Source organism: Anabrus simplex, chromosome 2 (assembly GCF_040414725.1).
Source record: "Anabrus simplex isolate iqAnaSimp1 chromosome 2, ASM4041472v1, whole genome shotgun sequence".
In the NCBI taxonomy this organism is placed as follows: Eukaryota; Metazoa; Arthropoda; class Insecta; order Orthoptera; family Tettigoniidae; genus Anabrus; species Anabrus simplex.
Genome location: NC_090266.1, coordinates 347,497,085 through 347,521,576, shown reverse-complemented (window position 1 = coordinate 347,521,576; position 24,492 = coordinate 347,497,085). Strand labels below are relative to the sequence as shown.

Here is a 24,492-nt window from a genome sequence, read left to right as displayed (position 1 = left end):
TCCGTCCCCGCCCCTGCTAATGTTCCACAGCCAACGGCATGTAGGTTAAACCCTCCGTCCACCTCCTCTTCTCCATTAAACTCCTCTTCCTTAACTCCCCATCTTCAACAGCCAATAGCGCGCAAGCTCAACGCTCTGCCTATTTCCGTTCATCCATCACACCTACCTCCCTCAGTTCCACACAGATACAACACACGCCATTCAAACCTCACTCGTTCCGAGACCATACAAGCAACAAGTTCATACCGCAAAAACCGAGAACGTAAGTAATTGAATTTATATCAATTCTCCTAATTTAACCGTTTTTCCTCTAAACCTCTTACCTTTTTATACTCCTTTTCATTACAGATTCTGCACCATATTTCTTCAATAGTCAATCCACATTCAAAACTACAGCCAATACGTAAGAATGTTCCCATTTAACCATCGGTATACGAGCTGACAAAATCTGTACAGCGGCACTTATTAGTTAACTTCTCACAACTCCTTCAACAAAAATACTGAGACCACGATCCCACTTCGTAAAATATGAAATTAATGGATTGATTGGACACAACTTTATAATCTACATGCGCCATACTACTGTTTCATTACGACTTTTCAACGAGAGAGATTTTATCTTGTCTTGAGTGGCCATTGGATTCTAATTGCTCTCCATTTAAAATCAGGTTGCTTCCAGCCGAATTTCACGAACCTTGATACGGCAACTTTAGCCATAGACTTTCTTATTATTTATTTGGTCAAGGCCTAGTTTGTACAGTTTTATAAGATCATTTTAAGATTGCTGATGTAATTACCATACCAACTCTTATTTCTTCGCAAACACTTTAAATGATTTTTAATTGTCAGTTGTCATTTAAGAACTCATGATTGCACATATTGTATAATATTCATTCTAATTTTTATTCTCATTTTATATACATTTTTTCTTGTATCGACAATCAGGATCCTGATTTTTACCTTTAGCATGAGTGTAAAGAGGCTGATGATGCCCTTTTAAAGGGCGAAACATGTCCCTTTAGACCTTAGTTTAATAGGATGTAAGTCCTAACTTTGCAAATATCATTTGTATTGAATAGGTTGACTAATAAAATTTTGATAATCTTAAATTAATCTCCTCAACACTTGAAAACCCAAATCAAAGTAAATAAAATCTGGCTTAAGAATGAAATAAGATTCTTATACAAGAAAAATCTTTCTTGAAAAAACAAACTATATGAGGCACACCTTGAGACAGCGCACTTACTTTCCAAAGCTCAATGGGACATATTCCAAACTAAACTCGCAGAAAAACTGTTCAATATACGGGAGCAAAAACAAGCAACAAATGAGAAGAAACTTAATAACCTTAAGAATAACACAAGGCTAAATAGACCAATTACAAAAATTTCTAATAAATCGAGTACCCATAACCAAGAGTCTTTAATAGAACATATTCACCCTCCAGTAGCTAACTTATCAAAAATAAAACTTTCAGACAAGGAAAATGAGATCCTTGAAAAAGGACCAAAACACAATTGGCCATACCCAAATAAAGTTAATATCGCTACCACACTAGTCATAGAGTCTGAAACAGCCATAAACAAAATGCCTTTAGACTTACAAGATGAGGTCAGATTGGACATTAAACGGACATTAAACAAAATCCATAACCTAAAAAACAAAACAACACCCACTAATAGTAGTATACACAAAGAAACCTTCGCAGAACGAGAACACATTACCAAACTCACGAAGAAAATTAAAGATCACGACCTTATCATCACAAAAGCCGATAAGGGCAACACGACCGTTATCATGGATAAAAATGATTACATTGAAAATAATGGCTCCTTCTCTACAGTTAAAAAAAGATCCGACTCAGCAAATCCAACGTCTCCTAAAACAAACTTTAAAAAATACATCATTCCTTTTCAAAGAACAAGAAAAAACGCGATTAATTAACATGAATCCCAGTCTGCCTACCGCCAAAGCTTTCCCCAAAATCCACAAGACCGGCGTCCCCATACGCCCCAACATTAACTACAGACCTAGCCCATTATACGAATTGGCCCAATTCATCCAAAAATTCCTTAGTAAAAATTATAAATTTGTCGAAAAAATCCGTAAAAAAACACTATTGAATTAATCGGAAAACTAAATAAATTTAAAATACAACAGTTTCACACCCTTCATTCGATATCAACAATATGTATCCCAGCATTAACACTAAAGAAATTCTTCCCATAATCCAAAATAACCTAAAAACATATGGTGGGCTAAGTAAACTCGAGATCCAGGACTTCATGCAGGTCCTGAAACTAGTGATACACAACAACTATTTCACATTTGACAAATGTATATACCAACAAGATGGACTGGCTATGGGGTCGCCGTCCTCAGGAATTTTGGCGGAGATATACATAGATTCCCTAGAAGACACGGCAATTAATAACAATAATATTTTCTCAAACATACTTTTCTGGTCCAGATACGTCGATGACACACTGGTTATTCTGGATGACAGAACGGTTAACGCAGCAACCACCCTTATAAATTTAAACAAGATAGATCCTAATATAAAATTTACATTGGAATCTGAGACCAATAACTCAATTAATTTTTTAGACCTTACAATCAAGAGACTTCCTTCTTCACTAGAATATAATATCTACAGAAAACCAACACAAACAGCAACAACTATCAGAAGAGAATCCACACACCCACACGCATATAAGTGCGCCACTTACTATAGTATGGTAGACCGTGCACTAAAAATACCGTTATCCAAGGAAAAGCTAAAGTAAGAACTGAATACCATACGTGCCATCGCTAAATATATAGGTTATAATTCTTCATTCATAGAACGCATTATCAACAAATGTAAACATAGACTAAAGACAACATTAACCAAAGAAAGACTTAACCCTGCCCTATACGCCACTTTCACTTTTAATGAAAACATACACAGTGTAACTAACATCTTCAAGAAACATAATATTAAATATCGTACAGAACCAACAATAGGAATATGGATATAGTTCACAATACCAAGTCAATAAACAAATCCGACATTCTCGCAAAATCAGGTGTTTACCGTTTCCAATGCAATAACTGTTTTTCTTCATACATTGGACAGACCGGTAGAAGCTTAAAAGTTAGATACTTAGAACACGTCAATGCCATTAAGTATAATAGGTTTTCTGCAATAGGCCAACACATACATGACTCAAAGCATAACTTCACTACCATAGAACAAGACCTAGAAATTCTCAAAAACATAAACAAAGGCCCTTTACTAGATGTTACAGAAAACTGTTTTATTCACTTAGATCAATTTCTCCATCCTAATCTAAACCTTAATAAAATATCAGAAAAACCTAATATCCTCTTTGATTTTCTAATCGAAGTCTTTAGAGGTATCAAAATCACGGAGAGGAAATCGATCTTTTACACTCTCCAAAACACTGTTCTATGTCCCACACCACCGCCACTCCGCCCCCCGGACCCGCCTTGAACTCCGCCTTCCCATCCCTTCCATTCCATTCCTCTCTCCTTCTCCCCCTCCCACCACCTCTTCCCCCTCCTCCCACCCTACCTTCACACTCACTCAACTTACTCACACCCATCTCACTTGTCCACAACTTTTCTCACAACATACAACCAGCACGCTAAACAAGGTGAGTCTCATATCCTATCATATTCGGCCGCGATCCCATTTTTTGCTATCCATTTCATTACCTTAGTTTCTTCTTCCTTTTAAGCTTCACCGCCCACGTTGAGGTGAGACAACCTTAAAAATCAACCTTATTCAACCTCTCAACATCAGGTGTCCTGGCCTTAGACAAATATTTGATCATACCTTTGGCTAATCACCGAATGACAACAACGTTCCCTTCCAACTAACACGCTTAGCTCAACACGCTCAACAGCAACATCACAACCTCTTACCACATCATAGAAGATGGTCTAAAGACGCCTACAAAGACTTCAATATAGCCTATGGCACCAACATTTCCAACTAATATCATCTCAAAAGGAGGGGTTGTAGTAAGGATGTAAAGGAGAGGGCATATAAGCTGGTAAGACCCCAACTAGAGTATGGTTCCAGTGTATGGGACCCTCACCAGGATTACCTGATTCAAGAGCTGGAAAAAATCCAAAGAAAAGCAGCTCGATTTGTTCTGGGTGATTTCCGACAAAAGAGTAGCGTTACAAAAATGTTGCAATGTTTGGGTTGGGAAGAATTGAGAGAAAGAAGAAGAGCTGCTCAACTAAGTGGTATGTTCCGAGCTGTCAGCGGAGAGATGGCGTGGAGTGACATTAGTAGACGAATAAGTTTGAATGGCGTTTATAAAAGTAGGAAAGATCACAATATGAAGATAAAGTTGGAATTCAAGAGGACAAACTGGGGCAAATATTCATTTATAGGAAGGGGAGTTAGGGATTGGAATAATTTACCAAGGGAGATGTTCAATAAATTTCCAATTTCTTTGAAATCATTTAGGAAAAGGCTAGGAAAGCAAGAGATAGGAAATCTGCCACCTGGGCGACTGCCCTAAATGCAGATCAGTATTGATTGATTGATTGATTGATTGATTGATTGATTGATTGATTGATTGATTGATTGTCACTTTGTCAGTCTCAAGACACAAGTCTCTCGAAAAGCGAAACCTTATTTTTAAGATCTATCTCCTCGTGCATGTCAAACAAACTGCTGCGATATAGCAGCGGGCGACCCATAGAGAGGCCGTCGGACTAACCTTTCTTCCCGGAATCGTCTCAACATAACACAAATTTTATGGTATATAACCTCTGATTGTTATTCACTCCTCTCATTTGAGGTTAAACAGTGCTCTCAGCAGTGTTAAAACATGACCGGTTGAACATCGGTTTTAGACAGTGCCTAAGTGATAAATAACGTCTCTGCAATGCGGCAGCCATACTTAGGCACTCTTTAACCGTAGACATCGTCCAAATACAGTTTCTGCAATCCGCCTTATGATGATAAAACACATTGGGCCGATTGCAAAAACGGTATTTAGACGATGTCTACGGCTAAGCAATGTCTAAGTATGGCTGCCGCATTGCAGAGACGTTATTTATCACTTAGACACTGTCTAAAACCGATGTTCAACCGGTCATGTTTAAACACTGCCGAGAGCACTGTTTAACCTCAAATGAGAGGAGTGAAGCACAATCGGAGGTTATGTACCATGAAATATGTAATTTGTATTATCATGTTGAGGCGATTCCGGGAAGAAAGGTTAGTCCGACGGCCTCTCTGTGGGTCGCCCGCTGCTAAATCGCAGCAATTCGTTTGACATGCACGGGGAGATAATCATAAAATAAGGTTTCACTTTACGAGAGACTTGTTTCTTGAGACTGACAAAGTGACAGTCCGGTAACTGTCAACTTGAATACAATTCTTGGCAACCGATATATTTTATTATATCATGGGGTAATTTCCATGGAATTATAGGTCACTTCGACTACAGACATATCAGAATTGTGTGTCCCGATCGTCTGAGGGCTGTCACTTACATCAACCGGGAGGGATTCACTTATATTTACGGCCAAGTAAACACACATAGTAGTGAAAACTAAAAAGTAGATTGTATGGGACTTATACGATCTTATATATATATATATATATATAACAGCCCTAGTATTTGGCTGGTGTAAAAATAGGGAACTACGGAAAACAATCTTCACAGCTGCCGATGATGCGTTTCGAACCTACGATCTCCAGAATGCAAGCTACATCTATACGGCCCGTACAACACATTTTCGGTTACACATTACTATTGCTTCATCTTCCCTTCGTTGAAGCTACCGTAATTTATGAGTAGATTACACTCACTGTAACAACGCTATAAGCAAAGCTACACTTCCCCATACGGTGGCTTCTCACTTTATTGTCGATAATATTATGAGATTTAATTTCCACCGAAAGCGATACTCTTATCTGTGGGCAAGTCATGCTCAGCCATATTTGAGTAATGTGTAGGAAGACAAACAGCTGACTGGCGTTCGGCGCGCGCACCGACGAATTTCATTGGTTGCGACAAGCAAAGAGTGTACATCAAAGATACTTCTGTCTCCACTTTTAAACCAAAATAGAAAGTTTAAGGGATGTCTAGTTAAACATCGACTGAACATTGTTTATGCAATGGAAGATCGTGAATGATTTAGACGTTGATTAGGTAGACGATGTCTAAAGCTTAAAACTAGTCATCGTTTCTGCAATCGGCCCATTATCACCACACCTGCAGATGTAAACTTTACTGTTATTTCATTTTTTTCTTTCCATCGTGGAACATTTGGCACTATGTGGGTGATAGCGTACCTATCCTAAACAATGCGGACCCTCTTATCTCATTAACAGCTGTTAAGGTAAATCCTGATATGATAAATGTAGAGAAAAAGCATGAAATATACTTTAAAATAAGGGTCTGGCGTTCTACAGCCGCAGTTATCAAAAAAAATGTTTCCAGTCAGTATGTGTTACATTCGGAAATACAACTCGTAACATACGCTAGTTATTAGCTGGTGGTTTGGCACACATTCAACAACACGGCTTTATTCAGAAGGGGTGGTTTCTGCTACACATATAAAAACTGGGAATATCAGAGACCATCTCCAGAAACCGTTTGGGAATAGCTTCACACAGTTTGGACTCTGTATACTAGGGAACGAAACAATTTGTAAACGGTTCTGAATGACGGGACCTAGAATGCTCTTGGTCTCTATTGCAGTGCATGGCTGACGAGGTGACGTAATGCCAGTGAAGATGATGTCACTTGAAATGACGACACTCTGATAGCAGGGAAGTTAGCGGCGCAAGACAATTAAAATGAAAACAGTGATCAGGTTTCCGGTGTGGTAAGCCTACTGCTCAACTGACTGGCCAATGAGTTATTTTGTATGAATATTCCATAATATGATAATACGATACCCTTATCCCTTTTCTCTACAGGGTTGAGTATGAAGTGAGACGAATCTTCGTAGCAAGTTTTTACGACTGTATACCCTTCCTGACGTCATCATCAAAGGAATTAATGAGATTAAACAAATGACATGATCCAAGTAACTAAAACGGATTATATTTACTTTATAATGCAGGCCTAAAAGTCGTGTTCACCATTTATTGACTCTTTACCATTAGAAATACACTGACTGACAGAGCAAATGCAACACCAAGAAGGAGTGGTTCGAAAGGGATGAAAGTTGGGGAAAAAACAGAGACGGCACGGACGAATAATTGATGTTTATTTCAAACCGATATGCAGGTTACACAATGCGCACGGCATCGACTCAGTAGGATGTAGGACCACCGCGAGGTGACGTGGAATCATACACAATAGCGCCCCAAACCATGATGCCGCGTTGTCTAGCGGTAGGGCGCTCCACAGTTACTGCCGGATTTGACCTTTCTCCACGCCGACGCCACACTCGTCTGCGGTGACTATCACTGACAGAACAGAAGCGTGACTCATCGGAGAACACGACGTTCCGCCATTCCCTCATCCAAGTCGCTCTAGCCCGGCACCATGCCAGGCGTGCACGTCTATGCTGTGGAGTCAATGGTAGTCTTCTGAGCTAACGCCGGGAGTGCAGGCCTCCTTCAACCAATCGACGGGAAATTGTTCTGGTCGATATTGGAACAGCCAGGGTGTCTTGCACATGCTGAAGAATGGCGGTTGACGTGGCGTGCGGGGCTGCCACCGCTTGGCGGCGGATGCGCCGATCCTCGCGTGCTGACGTCACTCGGGCTGCGCCTGGACCCCTCGCACGTGCCACATGTCCCTGCGCCAACCATCTTCGCCACAGGCGCTGCACCGTGGACACATCGCTATGGGTATCGGCTGCGATTTGACGAAGCGACCAACCCGCCCTTCTCAGCCCGATCACCATACCCCTCGTAAAGTCGTCTGTCTGCTGGAAATGCCTCCGTTGACGGCGGCCTGGCATTCTTAGCTATACACGTGTCCTGTGGCACACGACAACACGTTCTACAATGACTGTCGGCTGAGAAATCACGGTACGAAGTGGGCCATTCGCCAACGCCGTGTCCCATTTATCGTTCGCTACGTGCGCTGCACAGCGGCGCATTTCACATCATGAGCATACCTCAGTGACGTCAGTCTACCCTGCAATTGGCATAAAGTTCTGACCACTCCTTCTTGGTGTTGCATTTGCTCTGTCAGTCAGTGTACTTCCTTCCTATGAAAATACGCAGTAAAACTCAAATACATTCGTAAGTTTGTTAAAGAACAGTGTAGAACGCTTATATGCACAATTTATAGCTCTTTGTAGCATAAAAGTCATGTCTTCACTGCACAAAATTGTAGGTTATCGCATATTCAACAGCCTTTTTTGGCTCCAAAAGAGGGGGGAAAAGGGGTTCTAATACGAGAGTAAATACGGTAAGTTTTAAGCTTAATGGTATTAACGTTACCACTCATAGTAGTACACAACTAATTCCAATGACATTGTAACTTTCCCTGACTACCAGCAGGTTACTGTAATCTGACTGAACGACCACTGCCTGATAAAGCATACTGACAAAGACAAGAATGAGAGGGATGGCTCAAGGTGACTGGCTGGCTTGGAAAATGTCCTTGGGCCAGGGGTTTTCGAGTTATTTATGTAACTACGGCTAGCCACAACCTTTTACATAAGAATGCTGTTTCCTTACCATCACCCACAAAATAACCTACAATAACAGAAATTCATACCATACACTCCCAATATTTAATGCAAGAACGTCCTTGGAATACCGTATCGAAAATAGCAATAACCTGATCATTTCCCATTATTCAACCCCTAGAAAAGGAACCCTGTAGTAAACATGCATCATTAGTTACTTGTATTTCAGGTCTAATATGTGAGGCAAAAATTACTTCTTTTTCCTGGCCAAAAACTAGGGGAGGTTCATATAGGCGATGGGGATCTATTCGTGAGTAAATACGGTACAAACACATCTATGGCATACTACTTAACTTCCAGCTCTCTGTAGTCTCATCAGTGCACCCTACCCTGTTTCCCTGAATGTACCACCCTAGAATCTTTTCAAAACCAACCCCTTAATATGTATGTGCTTTGTGCGGTTCAAGTAAAGGCAGTCGGAACGCAGAACCACATCTGCTACCCACTATTAGAATCTGCAAATCGCACTCCCCGTCTCCCACATAAACACTCAATACTCCCATTTAAATCCCCGACTACACCGATTCAGTATCCTTCCTGCACAGTATACCACTGAAAGTCTCTGTTCCTAACAAAGGATCCCATCATATACCCCCAACTATTTTGGTACCTATTCCGACTATCCTTAAAAATGTTGGTACCAATATGATAAACTACCACCTTTTCCTAAAACACCTCCTTATCTTCTACCTTCCTCAACATCTGGCTGAAACTATAGTAAAACATTGTGAATTCGAAGTCGTTGGGACTCAAAAATCGCACTTCGAATTACGTGATTTTGAATTAACCGCCAATTCGTAATTCAGAAGTGCCAACCCTTGCCATGTTACAAAATATTCTAAGGCCCGTTACTGCATGCAGTTAACCTTGATTCACAGTTTAAACCTTTCTAATGCCATGAAAAAAAAAATCCAAAATGCATCCAAGAAGGTGCATTTAGACTATTCAAATAATGCACATCGATAACTCAATGACAAACATAACCTCTCGCAATGAAAGAAAGGAAAAAAAAAGCACGATTCAAAGACGAGAAGAAATCTATGCTGGCTCCCATGTGCAAGTGCTTTATTCATTGGATTACTGTACTGTATGCATTTTAGATGTCCTGTACTTGCACAGAAAGTACCCGAAGCTCTTGAAACATCGTGGCTAATCTAACTTTCCTATGACGAGGGGAGAAAGTCTCTCACCTCCTTCTGCATGACAACACAATACAGTCATTCTATCCTTGTACAATTTGTAATGAACGCAGTGAATGCTACCACATTCTAAGTTGTAAATTACGATCAAAAAGTATGTGAATATTCGAGTTTGTAATGCAAAATTTTTGTGCACTTAATAAAATAAATTTCCCGCCATGGCACTTCTCTCGTACTTCAGAAATGTAAACACTTGCCACGTCACAAAGTATTCTAAGACCCATTAATGCATGCAATCACCTTGATACACAGTTTAAACCCTTCAAATGCCATGGAAAAAACTATTTCCAAAATGTATCCAACAAGGTGCATTTACAATGTTCAAATAATACATTTCGATAAATCACTGACAAACATAACCTCACGCAAATAATGCATTTTGATAAATCACTGACAAACATAACCTCACGCAAATAATGCATTTCAATAAATCACTGACAAACATAACCTCACGCAACAAAAGAAAGGATAAATTATGCTGGTTCCCCAGTGCAAATGTCTTATTTTTGGGATTACTCTACCGTTTGCACTTTTAGATGCCTTCTACTTGCTCGGAAAGTGCCCGACGCCTATAAAACATTGTAGCTTATCGAACTTTACTATGACGAGGGGAGGAATTCTCTTGCTTCCGTGAGCATTGGAACACAGTACAATGACCCTCCACCCTTGTACGATTTCCCGGCTGGCACTTTCTCCCTTAAAACCATAAGACCGTTTGGGCTCGGCATTAAAAGAAAGCAATGCAGTTTCATCAGCAATGACAATATTGCTCGGTGCCTACACATTTTCGTCAACTGTCGGCATCGCCAGTGTTTGTGGATTCTGTTTGTCCGCACACTGCCCGCTGCGTGATATTACGGCGTTCCTTTAAAATGTTGAATACAAGAGAATTCCGATTTCACTCGAACTTAGCAAATATGAAGCACACTGTAGACACACCGAAGTGTGTGAAAGTGCAGAAAGCTACCCCTGCACGTTCCGGAAGACGCGTTTTATCATGATGTGGATAAATTTTGAATTTAAATTACTCTGTAACACACTATAGGGATGTACTGAAACACTACCGATAGATGTCTCACGTGTAGTACCTGGTATGCGCTTGTCGATCGTCATTTGTTTATATGTGTTTTTAATGGAAGTTACCTAGTTAAATGCTGAAGTTAAAGATTTAATATATCGTTACGACAGCAAAGATGACAAGAAAATTGTGATGCCTGACTATTGCTGTGTTCCATCATCATCATCATCATCATCATTTCCCTTTATCCAGCTGTAGCCGGGTAGGGGCAAATATGGTTCCTCTCCACTTTCTTCGGTCTTTCCACCACTCCTCCTCCAACACTGTGTCCCAGTCCAGGTTTCTTTCTATAATGCTGCGTTGGATGGTATCCTTCCATCTCAATCGAGGTCGTCCACGGCCTCTCCTTCCTTGGATTTGCATTTCCATCACCTTTTTTGGCATTCTTTCGTCGCTCATTCGCTTTATGTGCCCAAACCATCTTAGTCGGCTCTTCTCTATTCTATCATTCATTTTTTCCACTCCAATTTCTTCCCGGATTTTCTCATTCCTTATTTTGTCTCGTCTACTCTTCTGTATCATACTCCTCAAGAATTTCATTTCGGCTGCCTGTATTCGACTCTCATCCTTCTTTGTCATTGTCCAAGTTTCTGCTCCGTAAGTTGTTATGGGTACGTAATACATCTTGTACATAGTATCCTTTGCTTCCATTGGCACATCTTTGTCCCATAACATATTTCTTACACTATGATAGAAACAACTTCCAGCTTGAATCCTTTTACTAATCTCAGCATCCAGTCGAGCATTCTCCATTAATTCACTCCCCAGGTATTTAAACGTTTCCACTACTTCCAGGGGCTTGTCTGCAAGTCTAATCTGACCTTTCCCTTCTTTCTCCCCTCTCGTCATAACAAGAGTTTTACTCTTTTCTACACTTATTTTCAATCCACATTCTTCAATCTTCCCATTCACCACATTCAACTGTTCTTGAACCTTCCTGTCGTCTTCTCCCCAAATCACAATATCATCTGCAAATAACATCATGTTCATTTCTCTTCCTCCATATGTTGCTTTTGCTGTTCTCATGATGTCATCCATTACTATTGTGAACAGGATTGGTGATAGAACACTTCCCTGTCTCAGCCCACTAGTTATTTTGAACCAACTTGTCCTGCCAACTTGTGTTTGCACGCAACTACAACATTCCTTATACAATGCCATGATCATTTTTATTAATCCCTGTCCAATTCCTTTTTGCACCAGACTGTCCCAAACTTTCGTCCTAGGGACACTGTCATATGCCTTTTCAATATCAATGAATGTCATCACCATATCCTTCCCGTACTCCCAATGCTTTTCCATTAGTTGTCTCATAATGAAAATGGGCTCTATTGTTGATCTTCCACTTCTGAAACCAAACTGATTTTCCTGTATCTGCTTCTCAACCCTCAACCTTATTCTACTTTCCAGTATTCTTTCCATTATCTTAGCAACATGGGATATTAGAGTAATTCCCCTGTAGTTCTTCAAAACTTTCTTATCACCTTTCTTGAAAATTGGGATGATTATTCCTTTTTGCCAATCCTCAGGACCTCCTTATTCTCCCAGACATTCCTGAGAACCCGATATGTCCACTGCAGGCCTACAGCTCCAGCTGCCTTTATCATCTCCACTGAAATTTCATCTATTCCAGCAGTTTTTCCATTCTTCATCTTTCTTACTGCCATTTCAATTTCATTCATTGTAATTTCTTTATCCATTTCTTCGTCAACTAATTGTCTTTCCTGGTCGTCCATTGAATGACTGTCATCCGTTCTTATGTTCAGCAGCTTCTGAAAATACTCTCTCCATCTATTTATTTCTTCTGGCTTTGTTAAAATTATGCCACCTTCATCCTTCACAAATCTGGTGTTTACTTGATCTCTCTTTTTGTTTCTTAAGATACCATACAGTAATTTCTTGCTGCCCTGCGTATCATCTCTCAATTTCTGTGTGAATAAGGCCCAGCTTTTCCTCTTTTCTTCCTCCACTACTTTCTTGGCCAAATTCTTTGCCTCCACATATTTTCTTCTACTTTCTTCAGTCTTAGATGTTTTCCATGCCTTCCATGCCATTTTATTTTCCTTCACTTTAATCTTTACCCTATCATTCCACCAGTGTGTTTCTTTGTCTCTCACATTTCCTGATGTTCTACCACACACCTTTTCTGCACATCCAACTAGTGCTTCCTTAAATCTTTTCCATTCCTCTTCAACATTCCCCACCTCTGTCCTGGGTACCAAGGGTATTATTTCCCTTTGAAATTCTTCTTGTACGCTTTTCTCCTTCAACTTCCATACTTTAATTCTTTTCTCTCTTCTTAATTGGGGTTTTTCAATCTTCCCAACTTTCAATTTTCCTATCACAACTCTATGATCTCCACCAAAGGCTTCTTCAGGCATGGCTGTTACATCTACAAGGTTCTTCCGGTGTTCTTTCTCTACGATTATATAATCAATCATGGTCTTTGTTCGTCTGTCTCCCCAGCCATACCTTGTAATCTTCTGACTGTTCTTCTTCCTAAACCAGGTGTTTCCAACAATCATTTGATTCCTCATGCAAAAATCCACCAACAACTCGCCTTCTGGATTTACATTTCCATATCCAAAGGGCCCTACAACATCTTCCTTTCCTTGTCTTTCCATTCCAACTTGTGCATTTAGATCTCCCATCAATAGTACTTCCTTATCTTCTATCTGTCTCTCCACTTCCTCTAAGAAGTCCTCTAGATGTTCATCTATGCAACCCGTTTGTGGGGCATACAACTGAAATAGATCTTTCACGCCATTTTCAAACTGGAGTCTCATCATCATCATCCTATCGCTGACGTACTTTGTATATTCCAGATATTCTTGGATTTCTCTTCTAAGTATGATGGCCACTCCATTTTTTGCTTCAGGTCCTCCGCTGTAATACAGCCTGTATCCTTCTCTCAGAGGGATCTCCCCTGTACCTCTCTTCTTGGTCTCGCACAGTCCAAGTATGGCTATATCTTTTTCTATCATAAAGTCCACCAGTTCTTCTGTCTTTCCCGTCAGTGTCAGTACGTTAACTGTTGCAATTTTGATGTAGTTTGGTGCTGGTTGCCCATTTTTCACAGTTCCCCCAGCACCTGAAGAGCTGCGCGTCGCTTTTAGCAGGGGACGCCCTAACCTTTTCCGAGGCACCATATTTGCTTTGTCCATATAGGCTATTGTTACGATGGGCTCGCCACACCCAAAGGCATTTTATACCTACTGCCAGGTTCAAAATTAGGCTGCCCCTAGCATGGAGACAGACGCCTTTCGTAGCCGCTCCTATGGAGTACAGACGCTACGGGTATGCCCCTTCCGCCATCTCCGCCGTACCGAAGTCCACCTTCTCCGCCGTAGATGCCGTTGAGGTCTTCACTCGTAACCCTGAGCTGGGACCATTACCAGATGTTACACACCGGGTCAGTGTGCTCTGGGACTCACATAGGCAGGGGCGCCACTCCCTGGGTAGGGCTGCCTCCGAAGAGGGTCCCTACCTGCTACCTAACAATCGAGCAGCGGAAAGCGCATACCGGGTGCTACCATTACGCTGCCTAGCGGACAAGTTTTGCGTGATACATCCCTATTGTTTTAAAATGTAAAGGCAGTTTTGATTTAGAAGTCTGAATTCCGGTAAGGGGACCAATGACCCAAAATCAAGGTCGACCGTATTCATACCATCAATTTCCTAAGCAAGATGTTTTCCGTAAAATGTGGTTGCATGCGATTCGTAGGCAAGACCTACGAAATAAAAATATGACTCCTAATATCAAAGTCTGCTCGAAACATTTTACAGTTGAAGATTATGTCATTACTGAAACTGGTAAGTAAGCTAATTAGTACTAATTAAGAAATAATTTTATAATAAAGTAGTACATCCTGAAAAGTTAATATGACCTATTTCAATAATTTTAGGCGAAAGACGAAGACTTAAGGAGAACGCTGTACCTTCGATATTGTCATGGTATGGCACCGGTACCTTGGAAATAACTCTGAGAGCAAGAAGATATAGAAGTATAAAAACAGCCATAACACCATGTGCGGTACGGTACCCTGAATCACACTGTGACCTATAATTTGACACTGGAGCACCATCAATTTCAGACTTCCTGAACATTACTTCCAAATTTGAAATTTTTATACCGGTATTTGTCTTATGGTCCGAAACGAGATCCTGAAACTTGTGCGCTACACGGAAATGAAGTTCAGTCGTACTGGATGTAGCCCCAGGCACTGCTGTCACACAAATGTCGTGCCTTATGTACGCCTATAACCGGCAAAGAAAAGAAAAAATACCGTATTACGAATGTTTTCAAAATGCTATTTGTAGTTTAAGAATTCAATCTTAACAAAAAAAGAATGCTAAAAGAAGGAATTGCTGCATTTATTCCTTACTGGTACCTGTCAATCAACTCTTGCATTTTTCCGGATATTTTTTCGCCTCTTTTCTTCAATTATGCTTCCAAATCCGCAATCGTCATTGCACCTATACCATTTCCCGTCTTGATGAAAACATTAGTAGAATATGGTAACTCAATGTTAATGCATTTAAAGCAAAAGTTTCGTTTCGATGATCGCAAATGTAGGAATACTCCATATAAGTCTCATGTAAAACAATCGAGCAGCGGAAAGCGCATACCGGGTGCTACCATTACGCTGCCTAGCGGACAAGTTTTGCGTGATACATCCCTATTGTTTTAAAATGTAAAGGCAGTTTTGATTTAGAAGTCTGAATTCCGGTAAGGGGGCCAATGTTGTACTTCCAATTACGAATGATCCGTTTTTCGAATTAAACAATTTAAGTAACATGCAAAACCGTAACTCATGTTTCCGGGAACAAGAGCTTCTTCGAATTAGATAGGATTTTGAATTAACCGATTTTGAATTATCGAATTCTACTGTAATTCCTGGATAACAATGTACCCGGATTCACTTTCCCCCACACACTTTGCTAGCATACCTAACAAAACTAAAGCGGACTGATCTGATTCAAATTTGTGAGTGCATAAAAAGTGCACGGGAGTCCATTCTGTAACCACTCATGGGAAAATCCTTTAAAAAATTTGATATTATGGATTCACAAATGGAAATTGAGGATTATGCTTTGTAGGAAGATGGCAACGACAAATATGAATCGTCAACTAGTGGTGACCGTGAAAGTGAAAATGAATAATGTTAATCTTTCCTTACCACTTTTAAAGGTACAAACCTGTTTTCACATTCCCCAACAATTGCTTTAAACCCATCCCAGAGTGTGTTTACATTCTTATTTACCGCTTTCCACCGATCATATCCATCCGTTATTACGAACAAGTTTGGGCGTGTTAGTTTTTCTTTTATCAATATTCTTACTCACCTTTAGCATTTTATATTGAATGTGATCGCTCATCTACCATATCGATTCCTCGCTATATTATACTTTCCAACTTTTAGAAATGAAAAATAGGAAGATTTTTTAATTCTTGGATTTCATCACATATATTGTGCCACGGTCTCGGTGAAAAAAGGACAAGGTAAAAGGCATACATATCTACAGTTACGATGCGAATTGACCATTAAATTTTAAATCTTAAACTGAGGGAACATAAAAATGGTTACAAGAAAATGTACCTAATCATTCTCATTTATAACACATACGATAATAATATTTATATCACACCGACACATGCTACAGAATGCATAATAGTTTCCATTATTAGACCGTACAATGAACGGAAATTTATAGCTATCTCTGAACACTTGGAGACAATGTTTGTTATATTTTTTGGCCATAACATGAAGAGAAAATACCAGAAAATGCCACTGACACAACTCCCTGAAATACATTCAACTCATTAAAATTGTGCACCGAAATACGCGAAACTACCACATACAAAACAATTCCGTATGTATCATACATTATTAACATACGACTTTGACAGCTTGGGGGGGGGGGGGGTGACAGACACGCAAGAAGAAACGCATGACCTACAACTCCAACGAAAGCAGGCACAGAAACGATGTTTAACAGTGCGCGAACCACACAATAACAAACTCATTCTATCGTTCCGATTAACTGAGTCGCAAGCGTGTGCGAGCCTCTCGTTTGCAGGACGATTTCTGTCCTGAATACCCAGCTGTAGCACACACGCTGCTGTGGCTTCTACTTAATGTACACATTGCAAACTATGTAAATATCACCTAAAGCACAATTTTTTGTAAAAATTTTTAGCATAAGACCATTGTTTTAAGTTCCAATGTTTAATAGATTTAAAGACTTGCCCAAAACTAGGGCGAAACATGTTCCTAATTAGTGTTTGTAATTCATGTAGGATTTAATCACTACAAAATATAATTGTATTGAATAGGTGGACACAGTAAATTTTATTCATGAAAGAATTTTACTTGTTGTTACCTTCGATACGGAACAAAATGAGATTATGTAGTTACTTGTACGTTTTAATTAGTCGCAGGGTTATTAATCGTGCCGTACCTTGTGGAGTGGAAGGGATGTTAGAGGCCTGTTGACCACTTTGTTGCCTCCTGCCCAATTCTCTGTAAGCCGGGCCTAACCAAGCCAGACCAACAATCTTTTCACTAGTGTGATCTTAAAACTAGTTCCTAAGTTGGCAGCCTCGCACAGCCCTCGGTGACATCGTCCGAGCCACGCTCTGTTGTATCTCGAACCTATTGTTCCTGAACAGTCTACGGAATCTTTACCAAAATACATGTTACGGTTGTAATATCCTCGTATTGTACAGCACTAATCTGCCGTAAGAGAAGTGACCTTAAAAGTAAAAAATAAAACAGTGTATGGCTTTTAGTGCCGGAAGTGTCCGAGGACATGTTTGGCCTGCCACAGGCAGGTGTTTTGATTTGACACCTGTAAGCGACCTGCGTGTTGTGATGAGGATAATACGATGAAGACAACATACACAACCACCCCCGTACCAGCGGAATTAAAAATTATGGTTAAAATTCCCGAACCTGACAGGAATCAAAACCGGTAACCCTGTGATCAAAGACGAGCACACTAACCATTTAGCCACGGAACCAGAACAAAGAAAAGTGAAAGAAAATGGCATAAAACTCACGCTTATTTTCATCATGTATATCATGGTTGCAATATTTATATACCGTTATGTATAGCATGAGCATGTGCGGCCCTGTGGCTAAATGATTAGCCCGTGTTGGCCTTATGTGCACGGTGCCCCGATCGAGTTGGGGATTTTAACTTTCCTTGGTTAATTCCGCCGGTTTGGGGACACTGTGTGTGCGTGCGTGTGTGTGTGTGGCTTACGCATTGGGATTCATCATAGGTAAGGCCGCATTTTCATACGCACGTAGATCGCCTATCAAGCAACAACTCTTAAGACCTGCAACGGCATCCGGAGACACGCGCCATTATTATTATTATTATTATTGCCGGGATGAGTGGCTCAGATGGTTGAAGCACTGACCTTCTGACCCCAACTTGGCAGGTTCGCTCCTAGCTCAGTCCGGTTATATTTGAAGTTGCTTAAATACGTGAACCTCATGTCAGTAGATTTACTGGCACGTAAAAAACTCCTGCAGAACAAAATTCCAGTACCTCGATGTCTATGAAAACCGCAAAAGTAGTTAGTGGGATGTAAAGTAAATAACATTTGTTATAATAATAATAATAATTATTATTATTATTATTGTAATTATTATATTTACACGGTGAAAAACATCCAAATATTGTACCCTTATTGTATCATTTAGCCTTTCCCACCATTTTTTATCTTACCCGCATTTATAGTTTTCCTGCATCCATCATAATTTTCCCCCTCCCCCTTGAAAAATGATGAATCGAGGTTTTACTGTGGTGAAATGGTGTATATTGGGCTCGGTAAGGAACATATCGTTATGTGATACTTTTGCAGAAATATCCGCACCAAAGTGCGAGAATTTCCTGACTTTACTTGCCCAATATTGATTTTTAAATGACAGAACCTTACAGAACAAAGTTTTAAGCTAAAAAATTCACAGTGGTTTTTACAGGTGCAACAATGATATACAAAATAGCAAACTGGTAATGAGAACTACATGTAAGTTTTTACTAATTTAGTTATACTTACTGGCCTTTGCTTCTCTCTCCCTTTCATTTGTTCTGTCAATAACTTCCTTGATTGATGGGGGAACACCTCTCACTGCAATACAATATACTATATTGTTATATGTTCACATAGATATATTATTTCAACTGGCAAGGAGAGAAGAGCACAAAATCAGGTTGCAATTGAAGGGTAGGATGGAACAAGGGGAACAAAATAAAAAGGCTACTGCTAGGTTTTTTTCCCTTTTCCACCTTAAATAAATCTTAAGATACGTATATTTGGTACCTTATCACTATCACTTGATAATCAACCAACTATATCAGAGATGGCATGGTAGAATTTGAACCGAACAGTCTCCTTATACAGTGGAACCTTGGATTGCGAGCATAATTTGTTCCGGCAACATGCTTGTAATCCAAACCGCTCGTATATCAAAGCAAGTTTTCCCATAAGAAACCATTGAAACGCAGATGATTCGTCCACAACACGATAATATTTATTTGCATACCATTTTTAAAACAAAATATAACGTAAAACAAATTAAAGTGCACTTTTCCTTAATATAGAATCATTGTTTGTGTGAGGGAGATGAGAGATGACATGAGAAGAGTTATTGTGTAGCACGAATTTCACTAACCGAATCACTGCCATCTGTTGGCTCACTGGAATAGATTTCTTTTTGTGCAACTTTAATGAGGAATCTGTCCAATGGCTGTTGCTTTTGCCTCTTTTTGAGGATTTCAGAAAAATGTGACATTGCATTGTCATTCAACTGATTCATCGCTCGCACTGCTACAGCTTTATTCGGGTGGTGTTTTTCTACAAAATTTTGCACCGTTTCCCACATTTCACATTTCTCTCGAATCTCAGTTGAAGTCAGAAATTCCTTTGACTTTTCCTCCTCTTCCCCGGATGAGATCTCCATAACCTCCCCCTGTTGTTGGCGATGCAGGTCCATCAGTTCTTGGGTGGTCAGTTCCTGGCTATGTTCTTCCACCAGCCCTTGAATGTCCACATCATTCAAATCCAGCCCCATAGTCTTCCCTAATGAACACAATTTCATCGACAATAGGCGGCTCATTGTCACCAACAATGCCCTCAAAGTCACGTCCAAGAACACGGTCAGGCCGCAGCTTTCCCCAAGCGGAAGTGAGAGTTCTTTTGGTGACTTCATCCCAGGCTTTCTCGATGATCTTCAGGCAGTACACGATGGGGAAATGGTTTCTTACAAACTCTCGGAGGAAAAGGTTTGTTTCTTCGGTCACTTCGAAGGATCGCTGACATAGTACTTTGGTGCATAGATTCTTGAAGTTCAAAATGACTTGCTGATTCATAGGCTGGAGTAGTGTTGGGAGGAAGGAACTCAACCTTAACAAACTTGAATTCCTCCATTAATCGTCCTCAAGGCCTCAAGGCCTGGAGGATGAGCAGGAGCATTGTCCATAAACAGCAAGACTTTGAGTGGCAGGTTATTTTGTGAAACGTATTTCTTCACTACAGGATCAAATACCTCGTTCATCCATTCAACAAACGAACAGGGGAGGGGAAAACGTAGGCCCACATGACGCTTGTATTGCGGAATCTCACTCGCTTATCAAGTTACAATTTATTTAAAATGTTTGCTCGTCTTGCAAAACACTCGTAGACCAAGTTACTCGCATTCCGAGGTTTCACTGTAGTCAAAATACAATCGACAAATTGTGCATATTATAACTATATTTTACACTTAAAACTTAAAGGACTCGTCACTGCTCCCTGGTTCAAAAATGGAAAGAGAAGAAGGCAGTTAACAATATACTCTTTCTGACCAAAAACAGAAAGTTCCTAGAGAGTAAAATACAGTCGAACCTCCCTTCTGCGGACACCGTCGGTTCTGAGAAAAATTGTCCATTACGAGAGGTGTCCTCTAAAACAAGTTTGTAAAAATAATCAAACATTTTAACTTCAAATAGCTGCAGTCGCTTAAGTGTGGCCAGTGTCCAGTATTCGGGAGATAGTGGGTTAGAACTCCACTGTCGGGAGTCTTGAAGATGGTTTTCCGTGGTTTCCCAATTTTACACCAGGCAAATGCTTGGGTTGTACCGTAATTAAGGACACGGCCACTTCTTTCACAGTCCCAGCCTCTTCCTGTCCCATCGTTGCCGTAAGACCTATCTGTGACAGTGCGACATAAAGCAACTTGCAAAAAAAAAAACCCTACCGTATCTTGCGCTGGAAAATTCACTTAAGTTGGAGGGAGTGTGAAAGGAAGTGAAAAAAGTTATTCCTTTTATGGGGATACTTATATCTCAAAACTGAAGGTAACAGACGTGAACAATTGTATTTGCATTCTCCTTTAAACATTAAGAAATATGCCTTCTTTTTTTCGGAGGGGGGGTTGCATTCTCCTTTAAACATTAAGAAATATGCCTTCTTTTTTTTCGGAGGGGGGGTTAATCAACTAGAACAGCAGTGGAGTGAAAAGAGAGTTGAGAACAATAATTTTACTGTTCATAATGTAATAATTCTGATCATAGGCCAATCATTTTTAATTTTTCCTGTGTTCATTTCCAAGAGCCATCTTTTCCTTAGGAAAACTAATGTTAGATAACAGTAGATTCTCCTGGCATATAAATAAAAATTTAAACAAACTTGAAATAAATGATAGGAATGATATTGACCGTGCAATTCCCTACCACTATAAGGTCAATAATGCACGGAAGTATGTCATTCGTATCGCCAGAAATCCCGCGTACTTGCCTACGCATGACAACAGGGCTGGTCACACTGTCAGCAATGACAGTTGGCAGCAGATGTAATTTACCGCCAAGTAGAGGTCTTGCATCTACCTGTGGGGTCCAGATAATAATAATAATAATAATAATAATAATAATAATAATAATAATAATAATAATAATAATAATAATAATAATAATAACAGCCCCGAGATTATGAATGTCAAGGTAAAGAAAGGCATCAATGTGGCCTCAGATCATTATATGTCTCTTATCAAATTCAAACCAATTCCCGCAAACACAAGGAAGACAACCAAACAGATCACACGCTTCGACAATGATAAACTTCCGCAAAAGGTCGAGGAGTTCCAGGAGAAGGCTAGACCAAATGACACTGACTTTAACAACGCCAAAAGGCTCCTTGTTGAGGCCGCCAAAGACGTTGCAGAAATCAAGAGAGGCAAAAAGCATGCCTGGTGGAATGGTACCTGCGAATCAGTCCTCCAAGAAAGACTCAATGCGTGGAAACAGTGCTACTCTACGAAATCAGAAAATGATTGGGAAACCTACAAAACCCAACGTGCCCAAGCAGCTAGGGTGTTCAGAACTGAGAAACGTAAATACGAAAAATCTGTCATTGAACAGATAGAACACAACTTTAGGAAGAATGAAAGCAGAGAGTACTACAGAGCCTTCAAACGCAAACTCTCTGGCTATAAACCACCATCTCTATGCTTTGAGCGAAAGGACGGCACACTGGCGACATCAAATGAAGAAAATTGCAGCATTCTGGCAGATTACTTCAAGAATTTACTTAATTGCTCTAAACCGCAAAGCCCCATTGAGACCAAGGAACCCTTACTCAGGTACCCAGATTCCAGACCACCCGATAGAGATGAAATCAAGCGCCACATTGCCCGTCTCAAAAATAACAAAGCGCCGGGGGAAGACTCAGTAGTAGCAGAACTATGGAAATATGCCCCAGAGGAATCACTTGATATCTTGCAAAAGCAAATAGAAGAAATTTGGAACAAGGAGACCCTACCCGAAGATTGGAAAATAGCTTTGATCCATCCATTACACAAAAAAGGCAGCATGAAGAACATCAACAACTACAGATGAATATCTTTGCTACCCGTGACTTACAAAATTCTATCTCTTGCCATACTGGAGCGTTTGGAAGCACAAGTCGAACATCAAATAGGTGAATACCAAGGAGGGTTCAGAAAAGGTCGCTTAACAGCTGAACAGATCCAAAATCTCAAAACAATCATCAGATATTGTACACTAAGGTCCAAGCAGTATGTGTCTGTCTTTGTGGACTTTAAGAAAGCGTACGACTCCATTGACCGGGAAGTCCTGCTAAACATCTTAAATGAATTTGGAGTTGATTTGAAACTGCTGGCATTAATTAGAGACACCCTGACCGATACAAAATCCAAGGTGAAGTTCCACGGATGTCTCTCGCACTCCTTTGACATCAAAACAGGAGTCCGACAAGGTGATGGGCTATCCCCGATACTCTTCAACTGTGTTCTTGAAAAGATCATCAGAACCTGGCGGGTGAGATTACAGGAAACCAACTACAGTCCATTGAGAATAGGAACCAAATCTAAGGGGATCGCAACAGACTGCTTAGCATTTGCCGATGATATTGCTGTTCTCTCAAACGACATAGAAACCGCTAGAGCTCAAGTTGAAATTTTAAAGGAAATTGCCGAACAAACTGGTTTGCAGATATCGTTTGAGAAAATAGAAGTAATGACTAACATCAAAGAGGCTCCACCAAAACTCCATACAAAATACGGGGACATCACCCGAGTAGACAAATTCAAATACCTGGGTGAGATCATCATGAAAAATGGACTGGACAAAGAAGCACTTCAGGAGCGAGTACGCAAACTGGAAATAGCCTACCAAACATCCCGCACAATCTACAACAAAAAATGCCTTTCCCAAAACACCAAGATACGTCACTATGAAACAGTTCTGAAGCCAGTAGTTCTATATGCAGCCGAAACCCTGTCTCTAAATGCCAACAAAGGACTCCTTGAAGAACTGGAGAAAAAAGAACGCAAAATTGTGAGAGGAATCTTGGGATCAAAGTACAGAAATGGAATCCATCAAAAGAGATCCAACAAGGAAGTCTACAGCAAAATAGAGAAAATTACCGACAAAATCAGAAAAAGACGGGCAAGGTTTTACGGTCATCTGAAAAGAATGGACGGAAGAAAGTTAACTAAAGAAATCTTTCACTTTTTTGATTCAAACCCCAAAACCACAATTCCCTGGTTTAGAAATACCAAAGAAGACCTGCAAATGCTACATATCTCAGCTGAAGACGCCCTTAACAGAGATCTCTTCCGCAAGAAAATATTGACGAACGGGCTAAACCGAGACGAGCAGCCGAAGAGAAGACACGGTGCCCCTTGGACAGAGGAGCGTAAGCAGGCCCACTCACAAAGAATGAGGGAAATTTGGGCTCTAAAGAAGGCCAAGTTCAGTGTCAAATGCAACAAGACTTAACGTGGTCCTTGATGGCCCCAGCGAATTATAAATATAATAATAATAATAATAATAATAATAATAATAATAATAATAATAATAATAATAATAATAATAATAACCTAAATCACTCACCCAAATAATAATAATAATGTTCTGTACCGTCGTCAAAATGTGCGAACCACGCTGGAAACGGTTCCTGGCTGGGTAATGACTACGAATGCAGTCCGGTCGCGGGTTCAGTACTGCCAGGCC

At 40.2% G+C, this 24,492-nt stretch overlaps 1 protein-coding gene across 1 annotated transcript in view; it reads right to left on the bottom strand.

Annotated features, from left to right (window-relative positions):
• Nucleotides 1-24,492, bottom strand: part of LOC136863539 (uncharacterized) — a 229,438-nt gene that overhangs the window by 37,620 nt on the left and 167,326 nt on the right. Inside the window, exon 4 of the mRNA XM_067139925.2 lies at nt 19,040-19,111. Coding sequence (XP_066996026.2) covers nt 19,040-19,111 — 72 coding nt within the window. The remainder of the gene's footprint in view (nt 1-19,039; nt 19,112-24,492) is intronic.